Raw genomic sequence first — 21,678 nt, 5'->3', positions numbered from 1 at the left:
TCTTACTTTGAGCTTGCTTTGACAGAACACACTTCTGACTTAGTTATGTCCAAGTCTGTTAAATGTGTAACTTTTTCCTTCTGTGCAAAACTCAAGATAAGACATTTGCACTGCTACTTAATGTTTTCTCAAGTGTCCAGGAGCAATTGATGAGGAAACAGCAAAATCATTGTATACAATATGCTCAAAAGTCTAACTATGAACAAAACTATATCTTAATATAATATAATTTTTGTTTACTAGCCCAATGGTGGTGTCCCCCACGACAATCTTGTTATGATCAGAATGAAACCAGATGAAAATGGAAGGTTTGGCTTCAATGTAAAGGTACAATACATCTATTCCCTTCCTGTCTATTAAGATTATTTTCTGACATTTGTGATTTATTACTAATCTAATTTGTTTTTAAAGGGTGGATACGATCAGAAGATGCCGGTAATAGTGTCCAGGGTAGCTCCAGGAACACCTGTAAGTTACCAAAAAACCCAAACTTGGTAGCAATATCTGTGTATCTTGAAGTATTCAAAACTGTAAATTATTGCATAGTTGCCTATGAAAATTAGTTTGTGCTATAACATTATCCTAACAAAGCAAATTATGCACAGGAAGAATTCGATGGGGCTACATACCATATTTTTAAAAGTTCTTCAGTCCTCAAAAATATATTTTTCTTACTGAGACAAAAATCTAGTTCCTGAAAATTACAGGATTATAGATGTTCAGTATGCACTGTTTCTTGAGCTGTGTTATCCTAAAAATACATTTACTTTATTGCTTTTTTTAAATATAGGCATTCATATAATTGCACATAAATTATATATTGAAAGAGCCTTTTAGTATGTTAAAAATAACTAAAATAGCAAATCTCTCTTATTTTAGTGACAGATGTAGCTGAATAAAGCCAAGGTTTAGATTAAAATCAGACATCATGAATCATTCATCGGGTCTGATTGTCTGTTGTTACTGGTGTTCAGGGACTATCAATGGTGTCTTCAAACCTAGGTACAATATTTTGTTAGTTGATTGCAAAACATACTGACCCGGTATTCAGCTAACTGGAGTCAGCTCTGTTCGTACTTTTTAGAGTAGAGTGAACTGTTTATTTGCTAAAATTCAAGAAGTACAGCTTTCGATTTTTGGCTATTTGAAACTATTGAAATGTTTGCCAAGAACATTGTTCTTGTCCATCTTAATTATTATCTCTGAAATATTTAATAACATAAATAATTTTGGCTGAATGCTTTAAGCATCCACTACCTAAGGAGGAGATATTTGGTGATGGCATGTGCTCTTTCTTTTCTGCAACAATGCTTATAATAATGATTACAATAATGATTTTTATTACCTGATTCCTCTCACTGGGATTTGTGCATTGTCTTCAATCCTTGTCTTATTGCAATTGTAATGACAGGAGTATTTCACACCTGAAGCATTTAAGCCTGTGAAATTGATTTGGACAAGGCTTTGCCATGTTACTCCCTTGCCTTCAAAGATAAGAACATCCCGCTTTTTAATTGCCTATACAAAATGTGATTGAAACAGAGGAGCTTTCTACTTCAGCCAGAGGAGTGGAGTAACAGCCGGTGAAAGACATGTTACAATGACAGTCACCTCCCAGTTGCAAATTGATTTGTTCATGTGAATGGCACTGTCTTATGTACTGTGTAACACTTAAATTTGTCATTTGAATACAGTGCAGCAACCATAGCAACTAGGCTGTTAGCATTCAAGTCCCCAAGTATAGTTACTTTAAGTTGCTATTTTAAGGTGAGAAATTGGAAATGGCTTGTTTTACAGATTTTTTTCTTTTTTTTTTTTTTTTTTTTTTTCCCCGCTCTGCAGGCTGATCTCTGTGTCCCTCGTTTGAATGAAGGGGACCAGGTTGTACTGATTAACGGCAGGGATATAGCAGAACATACCCATGATCAAGTTGTTATGTTTATTAAAGCTAGCTGTGAGAGACACTCAGGGGAACTTGTGCTCCTAGTTCGACCCAATGGTGAGTGATTTTTCCATAACAATAATTTAAAAAAAAATAAAAATCCACAGCTTGCTTTCATTTTCTAACCTCCATTTTCTGTCCTGAGATGGGATGCTTAACATCTTTGTAAGAACGAGCTCCCTTGCTTGAAAAGGAATTGCAACAAAACAATAAATTGTACATATCATACTCTTAAGGAGCTGTGCATAACTAAGTGTTGAAAATTAATAGGAAAGTCAGAGATCAAATATTTCTAGCAGAGAGCTTATTTAAATTTTGTTCTGACTCTCATTGATAAAAATGTCCAGAAAGCTATATGGATATTGAGTGCAGTTTCTGAGGTTGCTGTTATTCCCTTAAGGAAAATAAAAACCAAACAGGAACAAAGAAACAAACCCTCACTAAACACCCAGTGTTTGGATGACTATGAAGGTCAATATATGCAAAAGCCTTCCATATGTTTTTAAAACACTCCGGAATGACATTTCTACTTGAGGAGGCTTAATAGAAGAAAATACTAAAAATGCAGTCTAAATAACAGCTTGTGCAATATAGTCATGAAATACAGTGTTGAAGCATTGCCAGCAAATGGTCATTGGATTTAATTTTGCTGCACATGCCAATTATAGTACAGTTGCAGAGGAAAAAGCAAAATGAGAAATAAAGATGTTTAATCGGAATAATTGAGATTACTTTAGGAGAGTACTTCAGCCACCTCATAAACAAATTTTCCTTTATTCACTTGTTTGCACTACTCACTTGTGCTCTCATTCGGTAAGTTCTCGTACAGCTTTTGTGTGCTTACTTTCTTTTTCGGACAAAATTGTTAGCTTTGTTTACAGATTTACTAAAACAGTTTCCCATTGTGTGTTGATTATCTTTGTGTTCTGGATAAAAACGTTTGAGTTGTGGAAGTGAGGAGCTGGCTGTTTCCTCCTTCGTGGTCATGGGATATTTAAAACCAGGCTTTTGACAGCGTGTGTCTCTATTACATGTAGTAGAAGATGCATATTATTTTTCCGTTTATTTATAGGCAGGACGTGCATACAGCATTGTTACCATTATAATGGCATATATTAATGCCACTTTCTCCGTTGGTCTGCACATCTTACCCTAATTACGGAAGTCTAAAATCTGTTCAAAGTGAATTTAAAGTAAAAATGTAAATACAACTATAGTGACTTGAAAGGCAAGATGTGAGAATCTGAGATTAGGGAGGTACATTAGACAAGGTATGGTATAACATGAGTTTTGATCAAAATTTTAGCAGTCAGTGATGTGCTTTCACTTAAAATTGCTATTAATAATGATCAGTAAAGGCTGCTTGCCCTTGCTTATGGGGACTAAAATCAGTGTCTTAATAAATGTGAATTTTTCTGCAGGAGAAACACTTGTCTTTTTTGCTGTTTTAAATAAATGACTTAGAGTTAGCTTCACTTGCCAAACAGCACGTTCAGTCAGAGCATTCACACCTTTATTTGTTATAGCTGTCTATGATGTTGTGGAAGAGAAGCTGGAGAGTGAGCCTGACTTCCAGTACATCCCTGAGAAATCTCCACTTGATGGTGTCCATCAAGATGATAATGCTCTGAGGGAATCCATGATTCAGCTAGCAGAGGGGCTTATCACTGGAACTGTTTTGGCTCAGTTTGATGTGAGTACTGTGTCATCTGTAGCTGTGTGCAAGTTCCAAGTCTCTTGGGATAGTGATTATTTTAAGCAGAGCAGATTTGAGTTGCATTTCAGTAGAGTCACCATTTTGAAGCAAAGCAATTGTCTTACACTCTCAAAAGAAAAATAACAACAAAAAATCCAATCTTGTATTGTATGCACATAGAATAATCCTAATATTCGTTTTTAGTGTCAATTGTTATAAATTGCTTTATTGATTACTTGCAGCTTTTTGTGGTTATCGGGGACCTGTGCTAGTAAAATACTTCCATAGAGGTGAAGACAGAAAAATGTATACCGAAATATGTGTTCTGTGCTCAGACCTTCATTCCATATCTAAGTTACTGTAGAAGCTGTATGACAGCTGAGCTGTTGACATTTTATGGACAGTCTCAATGAGGGACGATAAAATTACCAATGGAAAATGCAACCCTAATCTTAAGGGTTAATGTAACAATGTCTTTTATAAGTAGTTGATTTTTTTAATGACATATTTCAGAAGAACAGTGATCTTCCTCTGGGATCCTAAGGTGCTGATAGCTATAGTCTGTCTTTTTCTCCCAGTTGTGCCTTCATCATATTCCATCTTTTATGCATGAGATCAAGTGACTCAAGCAGGAAGCAGGAGATCCGTAAAACACAGCAGTGTGAATTCTGTGAACTCCTCACCAAATGGAGACCTAGTATTATGTATTACAATGTATATTTATAAAATACATTTTCATACTATTCTTTAAGAACTTTGGTAAAATTTACTTTTATATATAGAAAAAGAAGATTTTCTCAAAGTGCTTTAAAATCCCTCCTTAACCATACATTTTCAATCTCCCAAACAGGCTCAATATTTAAAAGTTAAGTGCCTTTTATTGAACCCAGATCATTTCACTAATACAGCATTTTAGCACAAGGGTTGTGGTAGCGCATGGCTAAGGCATGAGAGGGCAGGAACTTCTTAAAGGTGATTTTGTTCAGGAAAAGCGTAAGATAGCCCAGGATTTGCTCTGGTTATTGAAATACAGAAGGACATCTGGGGAAAAAAAAAAAGAAAAGTAAAAAAACTGCAATGTAGGTAGATGCCTATAGACAATACAATCTGCTTGCCCCAAATCACCACGGGGAGTGTCAGTCAGTTCCCTTACCAGTGTACAATATTGACTTTTCTCTGGATCAGTGTTCTTATGGAAGCTTGAAGTTTAGCGTTCCATTTGTCTTTAAACAAATTGTGATGAGGTCTTGATTATTTTCAGCGTACCTAGTTCATAGTGCTTTCTTTTGAAAAGTATTTTCATGCGTGTTGAAGTTACCTTTGTGCAGTAGTTTGCTCTAGAAAGTACCTCTAGGCAAATAATATACTAACATGTCTTTTGCATCTATTATGGCCTGACCATCAGTTTTGTCTTTTAGCAATTGTATAGGAAAAAGCCTGGAATGACAATGTCTTGTGCCAGATTACCTCAAAACATTTCCAAAAATAGATACAGAGACATTTCGCCTTGTAAGTATGTGTGTTTGTATATGTGTTCTAAAAGTATTTTACTGTGGTTAGTAAATAAGTAACATGTTTCTGAAAATTTTTTCAGATGATGCTACACGGGTTATTTTAAAAAGTAATGAAGATTACATCAATGCAAATTATATAAATGTGAGTAGTATTTTTCAAAAGAGTTTCTGACATTAAGTAATTTTGCAGTTTTTTCAGTGGAGAAGTTGGTTAAAGATAGAAACATTTTCATGAATCTAGTTCAGACTAGAATGGCTGATAAACGTTTAGTCAGATGGTTTGAAATTTACTGTAGAGATACTTACTTGCTAGTGCTGTCTGGCAGGTGTTTTTATAAATCAAGAAAAACAAAAACTGCTAAGAGAAGCTAGTCCTCTACCAGAGGAATTAATTCTTCTTTACTGCTTACTAATGTGGCAGTTGTGTTCAACATCAGTAAAGTTTAATCTGGCAGCACTTCCTTTCACTTTTTTTTTTTTTCCTTCCCATTGTCAGTAATGACAAAATTAGAGGTACTTACTTTTCCTTTCAGGAACAAAAAACAGAGATTAAATTAAATTCCAAGATCAGTATTTTTAAAGCTAGTGTCAGAAATCCACAGAGCGTGAAATGTTTGCATCTGAATTATTTGCCAACTGGTCTATCATTTCTTTTTTCGACCATTAATCTTGATTATGGCAACTACATAACCGTCAGTTAATAAGTTAAGTGTACTTGGATCTTTGTAATAATTCTGTGCGTGAAACACTTGGAAGAATTTTTGTCTGTGCCAATCCATGTTTACTAACTTATAATAAATAGAATTAATGTAGTCGATGCTTTTTTAATATATTACTTACTAAACAGTAAATGTCTGGTGCCTGACTTACATTTTCTGTAAGAATTAAAATAATGACTTTGTCTTCTCTTAGATGGAAATCCCTTCTTCCACAATAATAAACCAGTACATTGCTTGTCAAGGTCCATTACCGAACACTTGTCCTGATTTTTGGCAGATGACTTGGGAACAAGGCTCGTCTATGGTTGTAATGTTAACGACTCAAGTTGAACGGGGCAGAGTAAGTAAAAGATTTCCTTAAATACTGCTTGCATAATATTCTAAAAACCTGTTGGTGATTAGCCTTTAAAAGATTAGAGGAATATACTATTATTACATATAATACAACAAGGGGTAATGGTTTTAAACTAGAGGAGAGTAGATTTAGACTAGAGATAAGGAAGAAATTCTTTACAATGAGGGTGGTGAAACACTGAAACAGGTTGCCCAGAGAGGTGGTAGGTGCCCCATCCCTGGAAACATTCAAGGTCAGGTTGGACGGGGCTCTGAGCAACCTGATCTAGTTGAAGATGTCCCTGCGCGTTGCAGGGGAAGGTTGGACTACAAGACCTTTAGAGGTCCCTTCCAACCCAAACTATTGTATGATTCTATGACTTTTTTCATAAGGGCAGTACATTCCTAGTACTGTTGCAATGATGATGGTTACATTTTAAACCTTCTGATATTGTTAACGTAGCTAATATTTAAACTTCATTCAGTTCTGAAATACACTGAAGTCTTTGCATATTTGTTAAAATACTTTTAGGCTGCTTTGTTTGATTTTTTTATTACAAAGTAAAAAGCAGCTAGAATTTACCTTCATAGGATTTTTTTTCTCCGAACTTCACATGAAGGATCTCCAAGAAGTTTCATCAGTTTTGGTAGATTAGTTCTTTGATATGTAGAGAGATATTTTTAGAGAGATTAATTTTTTAAGGCAGCCTAACATAGCTTTGTAGTGTTACAATCCCATTCCTGCATGGCTGTCTTTAATAGAATCCCTGATAAGTTTGAAATAATTTTTCATAAAATGTTCTTCTGTGGCTGTAAACATTTGTTTAATCATATGAAAGAATCTTTGTCCTTTAAGTCATTTCCATACAAAAATGTGTAAAAATAGACTACTAGTAATAAAGTAATCAGTTATAAATTACTAAAAATAATTGTGTATGGTGCTGCGTATGTTGTGGTTTGTTTGGGATATTTTAAGCTATAGTTTCTCCTCACTAGCTTTGTTTGTTATGCAGCTTTGTCCTTTGGAGACAGGCAGAACAATCAAATCTGATCATACACACAGTGTAATTCCAGAGTTAGTGGGTTTATAGTCTGGAGTGTTCACAGTAGCGCTGGATGGATGGGACCGTGGACAGAAATGACAGTTTGGAATAATAGTTCAGTGGAATTTTTCCACAATCAGGATTTCTTTTGAAGATGGATTTATAGCAGGTTGTGGGTGTTCTGGTCAACTCAGACTGTAGTTCATCTGTCTGTATATATTCTAACTTTTTAATAACCACATATTTCCTGGGAGGTCAGGCCTCTAAATATAATTAAAATAATTGAAGGGGAGTTGCAGCGTTTTTAAAGCATTTTTCAGTGACTCAATGTTAACATGATGTTGCCTGCCCCCAAATAAACATGATTAGAGGGAATTTCAGTACAAGTGCCCTTTTAATTTGAGTTTTCTTTGCAGATCTGCTAAGAACAGACTTGCAATAGCAGTTCTCTGAGGTTCCCCCACCCCTTCAATAATGACATTTGTGGAGTTCTTTGGAGAGCTGCTTAGTAATGAAATAAAAGGACTTATCTGTCTTATACCCATAGGCAGACTCCCTGCTCTAAAGCTGATCATGAGGCTACTGACATCACTATCCCACTGCATGCCGGGGTGTCTCAGTGGAGCAGGAAGTCTGCAAATCTGGCTGCTCTTAAAGAATCGCCAGGTGGGTTGGAAAAACAAAAGTACACTTGAGCTGAAATGACCTCTGTAATTAGGCGTTTCATCAGTATACCTGAAAATCTTAGTGTTGGAAGTTTTCAGTCACATTTGATGACTTGATCAAGAGTCTTTCAAGTCCACCATCTGCATCCCCCTAATTTCTGCATTAGTTTAGCAACTTTTTTGTTGCTTATCGCCTTTTTTTTCATTTGATCTTTTCCCACATAAATGTGCTTTGGAGGTCAGAAATGTTTATAAAGCAGTATCTTTGTCACTCAAGTGTTAAGATGGAATATTTATCGATACACTTTTAAAATCGTAATGAAAGTTAAAGGCATCTATCTTCAGTTAAACTAACCTCAAGAGCTGGTGCATATGTCCTCTTGAAAAGAGAACCAGGAAATCTCTGCGATACCTTATTTTATAAACAATGAGTAATACAGTCCATTTGGTAAGTAAATTAACAGTGATTACAAAATGATCAAAATAGACTTTAATGAACAAAGGTGTAAGGAAACTAGAGAAAATGAAAATAGTATTCTGAATTCAAACACAGGCATCTTTAAAACTGTGTTCATCTTAGGTTAAATGCCATCAGTACTGGCCAGAGCCATCAGGAAGCTCATCTTATGGGAATTTCCAGATTACCTGCCATTCAGAAGAAGGAAATCCTGCTTATGTCTTTCGAGAAATGACATTGACTAATCTGGAGGTAAAATCATAATATATATTTTTAAGTATTAGTCTGTGGAATCCTCACAGACTAGCTAAAACCTACTTAATCAGACTTTCTTTTCAACTTGGTGGCATATCCACATAAATGATAATTTCTAGAAGCCTTTAGAAAACTACTTATATTGCCATGTAGTCACCTAGTATAAACTCTGCTCTTAGAATGATAACGAACCTTTCACTAGCAAATTATCACAAAGGTTCAGTTTCCGTAATCATATTATTTGGTTTTAAATCCCATAAAAGATGTATTATTTGTCTTAAAAGTCTTTAGTGGTGTCTTTTATACCCTGGCCAAAGAAAAAGAGAAATTAAAGAAGTTGAGAAACTTGTTATTCCCTTGATGTTTTCAAAACATGACACAGATGTATTTCATTATTGCAACTGAAAATCTGTCTTTGTCGAAGCAAACAGTTATTAATAATTCCATCTCGGAGAATATGTGGAGGTAGATAGAAGATAAATCCTGCTGAGAGAAAGGTGAATTGGGATTGGTGACTACATGTAAACAAGGACCTTCTTGAACATGCATTGCATGATTTTCAGGGTGTGTGTAGTTTTCAGAGCCTCGCCAGCTTACATTTCAGTCTCAGGAATGTTTGGAAATGAATATCTGGAATTTAGTTCACGTACTCATTTCTCACTGCTTGGGTTGCCAGATGAGATGCCAGTTTTAGAGAGCTGCCTTTTAGTCAATTTGCAGTTAAAATTCCTTCCCTGTGACCCGTTAAGACAATTGCTCATTTGTTATCAGCAGTGGAACCTCTGTAAATTATTCCTTGCCTAAAGGTTATTTAAGGTACTGTAAATCCTATTCTTTGAAATACTGCTGATTGTATGGCGCGTTCCCTCCACTAACCAGAGGCAGATCATGTTTGTGATATTAGAGCAAGGGACAGGAGGGAGTGGAAAACGAAGTCATTCTGCATCTTGTGTGTAGTACGCTGGATAAAATTAAGAGGTGCAGATAAAGCAAAACAATGCTGCTGTTCATACGGAGCCTGAAGGAAGCTTTTATGTCTGAAGGCCCTGCCTCTCCCCTCCTATCCCAGTTCTGGCGTTTGACCTAGCAAGGCAGTACCTCTTTCTGTTAAATTTGTTTGCTAAAAATTTGACCGCCTGCTTGTACATCTAGTGTTTGATAGATCACTGGTATCCTTGAACTGTTTGCTCTTACATGGCGTGTGGTTTTTTTAACCTGTTGAAGATGTAAACATTTGTGGATTACTTTTTTTATTTTTAAGAGAAAAAGTAATTATAAAATCCAGGATGAGCAATGGTTAACACTAATAAAGTGCTGCTAATTGCCTGAAGCCACTTTTATTACGAGTACAAGTTGCTGTAAATGCACTTTTATTTTTATTTTATTTATTAATTTTTTATTAATTTATTTTATTTTATTGTTTTCTTATTTTATTTTATTTTACTATTTTTGGCTTGGTTTTTGTTTGTTTTCTTTTTTTTAATGGGACTTGACTTACACTTGAATAAACTTCACGTTTCTGATTAGAAAGAGGAAAGCCGTCAACTAACCCAAATCCAGTATATAGCATGGCCTGATCATGGAGTTCCCGACGATTCCAGTGATTTCCTAGATTTTGTGTGTCTTGTGCGAAAGAAGAGGGCTGGCAGAGAAGAACCTGTTGTTGTTCATTGCAGGTATCCATTTTTTTCCAACTTTATTAAATCATCAAACTGAACTTATTTATCATCAAATAGCTTTTCTGTGCTTCATTGTGTAAATAAACATGTAATTGTATCTGCTTTGGGGATGACAGGAGAACTCAACGTTTAAATTAAACAATTACTTAAAATCGTAATCATGTTTCCATATGCAAAATTATGAGTATCTACACACATTGATCTGTGTGGGGATTTTGTTGGTTTGGGGTTTTTTTTTGTTTACAGTTAAAAAGCCTCTGCTCACAGTCTATATAATAATTCAGGGAAATGGCAAAAGATACTTGGGAGCATCTTCCTCATGGTGACTGTTCTACAAAACTCCACAATAGCTGTATAAATAATCCATAGCACCAAACGTGGGTGGTATGTGCAATGATCAAATAAGACACACTTTCTCTCAAGTCTGCAGTCTTATGCTACGCGATATTTTGATACATACATTAAGATGACACGTTTTTCTGAACAATTTACTTTAGTCATGAATTAAAATAACTGTTACTCAGATTTCTATGTACACATGAAATGTGTTTTTCTTGTGCAATAGTTTTTAATAGCATTCTACATTCCTATAGTGAATTTCAAAATCTTAATCCTTTAAAATGCCTAATTAGTAAACTATAATAATGCATAATGCCAGATGTCTTCAAATGAACATGTGCTATACCAATTCTGTGTGAGCACTACTGTGAATAAAATTTGACCTCTAAATTCCAAAATACTCCCCAGACAGTCAGTGTTCCTGAGTCAGGCGTGCATCGTTCCTGTTTCAGAGAGAAGCTGAGAGGTTTAAGGGATAAAATCAATTTAAAGACTATGTAATCTACAAGTGAACTAGAGATTTATTGAAGAAGATGAAAGTAATTTTTTTTCTCTCTTTAACACTCTGTGTATCAGAAATTGTATTTAATTGGTTTTACTCTGTCGCCTGCTTTATGCTGGTCAGGGTGAACCAGTACCAGAATGCCACTGTCATAAATTATATTGTTCCTCAGTTTCCATTATTAATGTACTTTTGGTTGATATGGTTGTGAACGAATAGTGAAAGTATCAGCCAAATACAACTTTTACAATATAAAGTGTGTAAATCTGCAGAGGCGCTGGAACAACAAGTTTGGAGAGTATGAACAGTTTCTTTCATCTCAGTGAGGCATCAGTTTAGCTCCATACTGATAATTTCAATACCAACGTAACAGTTTTATGCTTCACAGAAGAAAAGAGAGGGAATATCACAGTTAAACATAATTTACTTAATTTGCCTAACTTGGTGGCTGTTGGGAAGTATAAGTAAATTCCACTCGTAAGACATGTTGAAGTAGCTCAAGGGTTCCTCCATATGGTGCGTGCACACTATTTTTAATGTCTGTTGAGTATAACAGGGCAAGGCATTAGTGCAAAAAAAAGGTAAAACTTGTTTTCAGAACTAAGCCACCAGCTTTTTTATGGGGAATCCAAGTAGCTAGTAGAGCAGATGTTTCTTTTGTACAATAGCAGTTTAAAAATAAACCCCCCCAAAACCAAAGAGATTATACAGCAACAAAATCATGAAGAAGTAGGAAAGCTTTTTGTTACGTTAAACTACTTAAAGCACTAGTTTCCAAGCTTGTCTTCATGTGTTCGTTTTTATCTTTACAAGGCTCCTACCAGTTTAGTTGAATAGTTTCTAATTCTTGTTCAAGATGAGATGGTGAGCCGCCCATCCTGTCCATGCCCTTCGTGGTTTTCATGTCCTGTCTTAATGTTCCCCTCCATCGGTCAAAGATTTCTTTTTCCAAGCTGAAGAGTCATAGCCTACCTTACGTTTATCGCATGAAAACTATCACACTTTCCATCATTGTTGTTGCCTTTCTCTGAATCTTTTGAAGTTGTAAAATGAGTCATTAAGTTCTTTGACAGATACTGTTCCTGTCTGGATTTGATAAAAACTTCTGCATATAAATTCTATATGTATAAATTCTAGAAATACAAAATGCTGTTGAATAATGTTATATAACCAGTACATTTACATCTTTTCATAAAATTCTCATGACATCACTGAAATATATAGTAGCTTTAACGCCACCTTCTGGGCAAAGATTTAAATCAGTGGTTTGGCCAGACTTAATTTGAAGTTATCGTTCAAAATCAGAACAAGTAAGTTTCAAAGTTTGGAATGTTTATATTAACTAATTTAGAAGCAAACACTTTCATTTATTGATGGAAATGCTAGTTGTGTGAGTTGAAATAATGCTGGCATTTGAAAATAAGGATTTGGTCACGTATTCATATATGGAGAATCGTGGGGTTTTTTCTTTCAAAAGCCCAGCATAATTTTCTTGAATATGAAGAATTTTAATTTGAAACCGATTATCAAGTTCAAGGTTAAATATTCAGTCTTCGAGGATTGCTACTTGTGGAAAACTATGTATATGTAAAACAAGGCAGATAAATCTTTAGTTTCGTTTTATTTTTAAGCTGAAGATGATTTGTGTAAGCTCTCTTAGAAATTTTGCCATTCTGAGATGTATATGTTGTGGTTCTTCCTTGTCTTGAAAGGGATCGCTGTTACGTGTTCCTTTTCAATCTACACAAGTTAGAGCTCTCTTGTACTTTTTAATACTAAGAAAATTATCATTATTGTCATCTTCCAAAGGTTTCTAGTAACTGTTCTATTCCTTATTCTGAAATATGAAGGTATGGATCACTTCAAAAATATAAACATGATCTTATCAAATCAGCCCAACATTCCAGTAACGGTCATTCCAGTAACTGTCAAATTGACCCAAAGTGCACAGTGTATGCTAGGTATCTCTGTGCTTTGTTATCGTCTTCTGATATGATCTGAATAAATACGTGTTTGTAAATTCTGCTCAAGTGAATGGCTGGGTTAAGACAGTCCCTCTTCCAAGGGATTGACAATTGTGCAGCGATTGCTTTTCGCTCTCTTTGGGCAGGATGGAGGCTTCCAGTGACACAGACACAAACTGTCTTAACCCCTGCCCCAATAGTATGGGATTCATAACGATCAGTCGTGAGAATCCTTGAGAAGGAAGGTCTTTATGAATGAACTATATTCCAGACGCTTTGTTTCATTTTTCGTTTTGGGTTTTTGGTTGTTTTTTTCAGTGCTGGGATTGGACGGACAGGAGTTCTTATCACTATGGAGACAGCTATGTGTCTCATTGAGTGCAATCAGCCTGTTTATCCATTAGATATTGTAAGAACCATGAGAGATCAAAGAGCCATGATGATCCAAACACCTGTGAGTATCATGCTTGCTATTCTGTGTTACAGAAGAGTAATTTCCTATTACCTCGTCATATCATTAGACAGGTTTTTAATAAACTTGCTGTTGATCATATTGCAAAGAGGTTACCTTTACCCAGTGTAGCTGCAGACTTGGCTTCAGGCAGGAATAAATTGCTAAGACCATTGGAAAGGAGCAATTCTTTAAATTTCTATGAAGAAAACTTGAAAAAGCAGCAGTGGTTTCAGGGATACCTGGAAATTAATGTCAAAAAGGGGCAATTTTAAGTAGTGTAAAAATTACTCAGTGGAGAAAGCAGAAGGCTAATTCCAGGTGTTCAGAATGTGGGTTGTATAAAAGGTAAACACAGAAGGATTCAAGACATGCAAGAAAAACCTTCAGTGATGCAATTCAGTGATTTTGTTGCCTTAGTCATAACGAAAATAAGCCTTAACTCTGCCCTGTAGTGACTCAATTAAAGGGAAATAATCAGAGAAATAATATGTTTAAAAAACAGTGTAATTAAATCTGATGCAATAATTAACAAAGTAATTTTAAGTGTATTTAGTCTAAATAAAGTAACTTGCTACCAGGATTCTTTCAGTGCTCTCTTCACATTTTATGTATCTGAAGAGGCTATAATTTTTCATGGATCTGTAATATTTGGGATTTTTTGAGACATTTGTCATGTTGCTTTAATGTATTATATTTCAGAATGGAGAAAGTTTTAGAACAGATTTAGAAACTTTGGTCAGTGTTGCATATGTCTGAGAGCAGTTTGTGTTTGCATTTTTAGAAAATAACTAAACAGGGTCAAAAGATTGAGTTGTGTTGTCTTAAAAAAAAAAAAAAAAAAAAAAAAAAAAAAAAAGAAGAGCTTGGACTCTTGGTTGTTCCGAGCTTTGACCAGTTCCACTTTGGGTGGTTTTTTATTTATTTTTTTTAAATCAGTAATCAGTTGTATAGTTTTAGTCATAGTATATAGCATTTAAAGAGAAAGTATTTTGAAGGAGAAAAGGCACTTGATCTAGTATCAAATCTCTCCCACAATTACCTGAAGGTAGTTAGTTACTCATTATAGTAATCTTAGTGTCCCTGCTGCTGTTCCTCTAATCAAATCTGAATTAACCTTTTCTGTTCTTCAGAGAATATTCAGATTAACAAAAAGTATATATGGGCCTCCGTTTCTAGGTCATCTGTCATTCACTATTCATATTCCACTAAAAAAAAAGTTGTATTATTCAGCTAGCACAGGAAGGATGAGGGAGATGGAGATACATTAAAATATAATAAAGGATTGCTCCTGCTGTTTGTGATGACTATACAGGATGAATAGCATATCTCTCTAGATACATACATAGAGAAGAAGAGAGTTTTATTAGTAAAGGTAGGAGGTGCAGTGGTAAGGGTTTTAACTGTATTTTTTCACAGCATTTGCTAAATATCTTCTGGTTCTCATTTTTCTAAGAGAAACAAGAATTTTCAAGCTTCAGTGAAAGGCAGGTGTTTACTGCATCAGAGGGAGAAGGGATAGTAAAAGATTTGAAGTGTTTTCTTTAAAGATTTCATAAATATTAGCTATTGTTATTTCTCTTCTGGCACTCTCTTCCTGATTTTTCATTTCCTGAAAGATTTACTCAGTGTCCACAAGATGGCCCTATGCATGGGTGTCTGCTGCGTGTGCTATAGGAGGAGAGTTCAGAGTCTCCTTCGGGGAGCTTTGGAGGCAAAATAAGTATTTTACACAAATATGTATAAATTTAACTATTTTAATATACATGCAGCAACACAGTAAATAATGATTCTGTTACTAAATCTGTTACTGTGCCCATTTAAGATCTGACATACTCAGTGGCACTGAAAAGGCAAGCGTGCTGGCTTTCTGACCATCATGGACACCATTATGCACTACTCAGTTCTGGTGATTTATGAAACAGTGATTTTATTAACTTTTATTTTCATTATATTCTAATTTGATCAGTGTTAGGGTTTTTAACTATTATTTGTTTAAAACAAAATATTAGTGACCTCTGTGTATGCAGGTGCTAGACTTGAATACATTGCAGAGGTAGATACAATGTTGAGAAACTGGAGTTCTGGCTTTTTTAAACATGAAACAATTTATTTTTTTTATCAAATTCTGAGACGGAGGTGCCAGTAACATGCCAGAATTAATGTAAGTATGAAAAAGTGCTTTGAAACTATAGCTTCTAAATCCAAGTGCGTGGAAACCTCAGGTCAGTGAAACTTCAGCAATGAAATGAAGAGCATAAAATTACTAACTAGGTGATGCTGTATTAATGGTACCGGTTTTGCGGCTATGACTTTTGGTGTATATTTCAAAGTGCCATTCATCCCATTCTTCTGTTGAGAAACAAGGCATTCTAATATAAAGTTCTTGTTGTGTTGTATTTCCTGAACTAACTTTGAAGCACAGTTCTTGGCCTGTCAAGAGAACGGGGTGGGCAAATCTTAAAAGGCCTTTTCTGCTTCCAAATGACTTGGTTCAATTACATTTCTGCTCAATTTACTGAACCTACTTTCCTTTTCAGAGTCAATACAGATTTGTATGTGAAGCTATTTTGAAGGTGTATGAAGAAGGATTTATTAAACCTTTACAAGCATCACTGCATAAGTAAAGAGCTAAAAACCTAGGATATCAATTGGGGAATCCTGTCCTCTATACTGAACTGGCAGCATTCTTTGTGCCATAATACTGCTTGCAGGAAACGATAGTGAAGTACAGCAAAGAATTGACAAAGGACTTTGAAAACTTCAGCACTGTTGCACTTTACGTTGAAACAAAATCAGTCTCTGAAACTCTTCTAACCTTCATCTGTTTGAAGACTTTATTTTCGTGCTTTGCTCCGGACAAAACATAAACTGAAAGAACTAATTGTGTTCAGGGTAATCGACGATATTTCATTGTAGTGCCATATACTGCGCTTCTGGTCGAATTGCTACAAACAAGGCTTGGAATTATTTCACTCTGTTTTACACCCGTGTCTCTTAAAATGAAAAACAAATGAAAAAATACACTAAGCCATGGTCTTTTTCCAGTGCTAGGTTTATTTACTATGTACAGACTCTTCACTGTTTTGTTTTTTACAACATTAGCAATATTGCCGATACTAGATAGATACACACTGCCTACTGATGCAGCACACTTTGTCCTACACCCTTACTAGAGACCAGCTGGTTGTTAGAGCAAAGCTGGCGTCTGTGTTAACCCAGCAGTAGCTGCATAACGCCCACTTACCAGCATCTTGTACAAAATAATAACAATAAAAATTAAGAAAAAAAATAAACAGCGTTTCTTTGACACAGCTTGTGTGTCATACACTGGTGTATTCTGATTCGTGTGACTTAAGATTACATGATGGGAACTAGTGCATGCATTATGTCTTAACCCCTTAAGTGCCTTGAGACTTACAGCGTACATCCAGTGAAAGGCACTCATGATTCTGTGGGGGTGGTATTGTCCTGTCATTTTTATCTCAATGGGTTCAGATTTTAAAAACGGCCCTTGGTGCTTGGAATGTGTTACCACAAGGGGTCATGGAAATACCGTTCCCTCTTTCCTTCTACAAGTACCTGAGTGCGATTCTCGGTAGCAAAAGCACCTCTGCCAACTTAATGAATGAGCATTGTATGCTGCTGTATTGTAATTATGTGAAAAAATCTGACACATTCCTTCATTCCTTCCAACTAGTAGCTTACTAGCAGCTTACTATGAAATGCTGGTAGGTCATTAGAAGCTGATACTTTGTTTTATCCTTTTATTGAGATATCTGTCTTACTTGATTAGAACATAACTCTTTAATAGCACTGATAATTAAATTGAACTTACAATCAGATGCGATTTAATTCCATTATCTGCTAACCAATTACTTCTTAAGTCCTCATAGTTGATTTCAAGCCATGTTCGTACAGGTCTGCCGCCTTTTTTTTTTTTTTTTTTTAATTGTTGGGGGGGCGGGGGGAGAACACTATGAAGTTGTCCCAGAACTTTACTTTAATTCCATAGTGACCCCAGTCACCTTTTGTTATGCTTGTGCAAAATTGTTCCAGTTGGTATGGGTTGCTTCTTATTTTAGTAGGTAGAAGATTTGTAAGAAATGTCTGTCTGATGCAGTATCTGAGCTCATTATAAAGATACATAAATGTCCCAGTTTTTTAATATTTTTCCAGTATAAGAGATACAAGTCAGGAGCAGGGTGTCCAGTGTAATATACTGTAAGAAGATCAGTCACTTCTTTGACTGCCCTGTGACAACATAACTTTGTGCCCTCTATTTAAAAGTTTTAATTTATTGTATTGGTTTCCTGAAAATGTTTATCCGGTAAATTTTGTTGTAAGCTATATAGAGCATAGAATTAAAATGGAAAGTTCTACGCTAAATAATTTTTAACTATTGAAGAATTATATAATATAATATACTGTGTTCTATGGACATTTGAAAGAGATCCGCTATGAACTATTAAGTGAAAAGGGATTCAGGCAAAGTGAAATCCTGGCTTATGACTTAGTAATAAACGTGAACCACAATGCCAAATGGAAGATAGAGTTTTAAATATTTTTAGAAAACAAAATAGTATTAGGTGGCCTGTGGCCCTGTTACTTATATTTCTAGATTTGATGCATAAATCAATATTATCCCTCGGTGAAAAATTAATCTCACAAGAATCTCGGGATCTGATAAACTGAAAAAGAATAATAAGGTAGCTTTAATCTCAGTTTTATTTTAAGCCATTTGCAACAAAAGAAAATTCTTCTTTAGGAAAGTATAAGCTTTAACTTCCATGTGACGAGATTATTAGCTGAGGTGCTGGCTAGTTGGAAGGTTATTTTAAACTCAGCACTTAATGTCTAAAAATTAAAATAATTCATCCATTATATTGAAATAAATTTTCTTCATAGTCAAGTTGTAAATGAAAATAGCATTTGCCCTTTTTTTCTGAGGGAAATCAGAAATGGAGTTTATAGCAACATTATATAGTGTTGGTATGTCACATATTTAAATATTCTTACGTAAAGTTGCCAAAGCAGTTTGAGTTCAAAAGACCCATTTATACCACAGTTAAGAGTAGGATATTTGTTGGTTGTTTGTCATTACTGTTTTGATTACAAACACAGGCAAGAATAATAGGTCTCTTCAGAATCTTCCTCTGTGCTGACTTAAGCTGATTTGTGGTGTCTTAACTAGTTGCACTGGGGAAGAAATTGGAACAAAGTAACTATTCTTAGATACTTGGCCATCAGCGACTCAGTGGCTTTTTGGCTTCTCCAAAGCCAGGATAGTGGTAACGAAAAACTGATTGGGAAAGAGAACAGCATTGAAGCTTTTTCTGCACCATAAGTCATTCGTTCAAATGTTTCTACTTGTTGTGGTATAAATGGCCTTTAAAATATTTTTATATGGCCAAAAAAAGCAAAACTACTAAATATTTTACTTTGGGTTATGAAGATCTGTATCATCCTTAAGAGTTTTTTAAAGAAGTTTTTGTATGTTTCATGCTGTACAAAACATGAATGTATCTTTCAGACATAATGACCTATAGATCTATATGTGATTGGTGTTATGACAGTTGGATTTCATGAATAATTATTTTCATACCATTTGATTAGGAAAAGTGTTGGCTGAGTGTGGGAAAGAGAATGTTTGAAACACTTCAATGATACAAATCCAGTTTTAAAAAAAAAAAAGTTTTCATTGTGAATAAGAGCAATATTATGACAACTTTGTGCCAATGTATAATATTAATATCTTGTTTTCCTTTTAGGTTTGGATTGAAAACTACCACTACCATCTCTTGTTTAAAGTGGATTTGAAGGGGTTTTTTTTACTAGAAAGACATGGGGCACTAGTGGGGGCTCTGAGTGTTTGGGGGGCATTTTATATATTTGCTAAATATGAACTAAGATGCAGGTATTGTTTAATAAACCAGCTACAGATTGTCAGCCAATCCACTTTGAGAAATACTGCTTTAGATATACCAAACAACTGAAAGCTGAAGAATTCATTTATCCTGAATTTGGAAGCATTTGGTATTTTAAATAACTTATTTTTATGTATTCTCTCCAAGATATGAAAAAGAGAAAGCCTGATTTTTTTTTTTTTCTTCTCTCTACACTTAATGCTAGCTGATGTTTCTTCCACATTTCTTTGTTAAATCTTGAAAGCTATGTCCCATATAGATAAAGCAGTAACACTTCTTGAATATCTGATCGCAGTCTGGCACACCATCTATTAGAGAAAGGGTGAGAAAGCAGTTGGGAGATCAAGGAACACGAGGAGTATGTTATGGAACCTGTGTAGCCAGCAACTTTTCCTGGAGACCTTCCAAAAAGCTTTGTGGTACCCATGGAAGGGCCAAAATGCGGCGGACCTGCTGCAGTTGCACTCCCCAGGGAGACGGGAGGTAGAGAAGGTCCGGCATAGAGATGCTGGAGCTCCAGGTATGCTGTGGAGCTGAATTACATGATATTTTTATGCTTCTGCAGTGTGTGTGCAGGTGTGTGGGTGATGTTTGATGGTTCAGGGAGTTAGCATGAGCATGAAAAACTCTACAGATCCACCGATTTCCAAGTGAAAACAGGTTGTCCGGTATGTATGCTGTAGTTTTGACTGTAGAGCCACTGTGCAGGCAATCTTCAAGACCCTCAGTCCTGAGGATAAAGGGAAGGATTGGGTTATGGTCCAAATTAAAATTTTGCATATTTGATCTTCCACAACGTACAGGAATGGTGCCCTGTAATGTCACCTGTAGTCTTTCTGTAGCTCACATCTCAGGTCCCTGTTTGGCTGGGTGTATTTGCTAATTTACCCACCTTTTGTCTTGAGACTTGAAAAGCTCTTTTCCACTGCTACTGTTAGTGCTAGGATCCAGTATCAAAATCTGATACAAACGTACTCATTGATCAGATGTGGATCTTGCATGGAATTGCGGGGATTATAATTAGTGGTGATTGGGAAGCTGTTAGAAGGGGAAAATGGTTGGTTTGCTTCAGTATAACTGTTCTGTCCAGTCTCTGTTATCCCACTGCAGTTAAAAATTGAAACTTGATACTTTTTTGCATGTTTGTTTAGCAGTCTGCAAGGGAGGACAGTTTGTTAACACTGGATTTTGGACACTGTCCTGTGCAACTGCTGTAGGTGCCCCTGCTCTGGCAGGGGGGTTGGACTAGATGATCTCCAGAGGTCCCTTCCAACCCTGACCATTCTGTGATTATGTGATTTTACCTCTGTGCTGGTTGCTATCATGAGTGTGCATCTTTCAGTTCGTAGGGCTTCCCCAGCTTTTTAGCTGGTGCATAAGCTGTAAGCTCTGGCTGTTGGTTTTGGCATATTTTGCTCCTTGAGAGCACAATGGTAAAAACTTGAGATGAGTCACTTTTTTTAAAAAAATGCTGACTTTTTCAATTAAAAAATGTGGACTTTTTGATTTCTTTGAACCAGTAGCCTTATTAAAAAAAAAAAAAATTGCCACTAAAATGCCTATCATTCTAGCCTGCTATAGCATGGTTTAGTTAAGACTATGGTATAGCTGTGGTTTCACAGACTGGCTGACAATTTGTTCGTTGTGTTATTTCATATTTAGCAAGATTACACATTTTAAAGGGTGGGTGGTTGTTGGTTGTTTTGTGTTTTTTTTCAAATATTGTGATATTTGAATAGTAGCACTTTATCTCATGCTTACTACTGACTGAACTATTGGACAAAATAAATTGGGTTTGGAGAGAGATGCTTAGTGGGTTTTTGTACAGAGATGATTTTGATTACACCCTGGTACGAATGCTTTCTGTTGTTCCAAGCATTTCTGGTTTATTGTGCATGTATTTCTGAGGGACTGTCAGAAAACAGATATTAAGATATTAATAATTTATCATCTTAATTTTTCTGTCTTAAAGAGAATATAAAGCTTGCATTTAAAAAAAAAGGTGCAAATAGAAACTACAGGGTACTCGTAAATTTATCTCTGTGATCTCTCAGCTAGCTGCAAATTAGCTATGTTTACTGTAAATCTTTCTGCTAAGCATTATTTTTAACATTAGATCAATTACCTGGAAATCAGTATTTTTTTTTTTACTTAACTTATTTGAATTTTGATAACTAAAGATAATGCACAAC

At 35.4% G+C, this 21,678-nt stretch overlaps 1 protein-coding gene across 1 annotated transcript in view; it reads left to right on the top strand.

The window, feature by feature from the left end:
• Window positions 1-16,849, top strand: part of PTPN4 (protein tyrosine phosphatase, non-receptor type 4 (megakaryocyte)) — a 70,680-nt gene extending 53,831 nt beyond the window's left edge. The window contains exons 16-26 of the mRNA XM_009887282.1: window positions 244-327; window positions 412-468; window positions 1,843-1,999; window positions 3,469-3,635; window positions 5,057-5,147; window positions 5,233-5,294; window positions 6,065-6,211; window positions 8,493-8,621; window positions 10,152-10,300; window positions 13,427-13,562; window positions 16,100-16,849. Of these exons, the coding sequence (XP_009885584.1) occupies window positions 244-327; window positions 412-468; window positions 1,843-1,999; window positions 3,469-3,635; window positions 5,057-5,147; window positions 5,233-5,294; window positions 6,065-6,211; window positions 8,493-8,621; window positions 10,152-10,300; window positions 13,427-13,562; window positions 16,100-16,186 (1,266 nt within the window). The 3' untranslated portion in view covers window positions 16,187-16,849. The remainder of the gene's footprint in view (window positions 1-243; window positions 328-411; window positions 469-1,842; window positions 2,000-3,468; window positions 3,636-5,056; window positions 5,148-5,232; window positions 5,295-6,064; window positions 6,212-8,492; window positions 8,622-10,151; window positions 10,301-13,426; window positions 13,563-16,099) is intronic.
• The last annotated feature ends 4,829 nt before the right edge of the window (window positions 16,850-21,678 follow it).

The sequence above is a fragment of the Charadrius vociferus genome, unplaced genomic scaffold, assembly GCF_000708025.1.
Source record: "Charadrius vociferus isolate BGI_N301 unplaced genomic scaffold, ASM70802v2 scaffold385, whole genome shotgun sequence".
Taxonomy (NCBI): Eukaryota; Metazoa; Chordata; class Aves; order Charadriiformes; family Charadriidae; genus Charadrius; species Charadrius vociferus.
The sequence above is the reverse complement of the archived record's forward strand: the minus strand, read 5'-3'. Positions and strand labels throughout refer to the sequence as shown.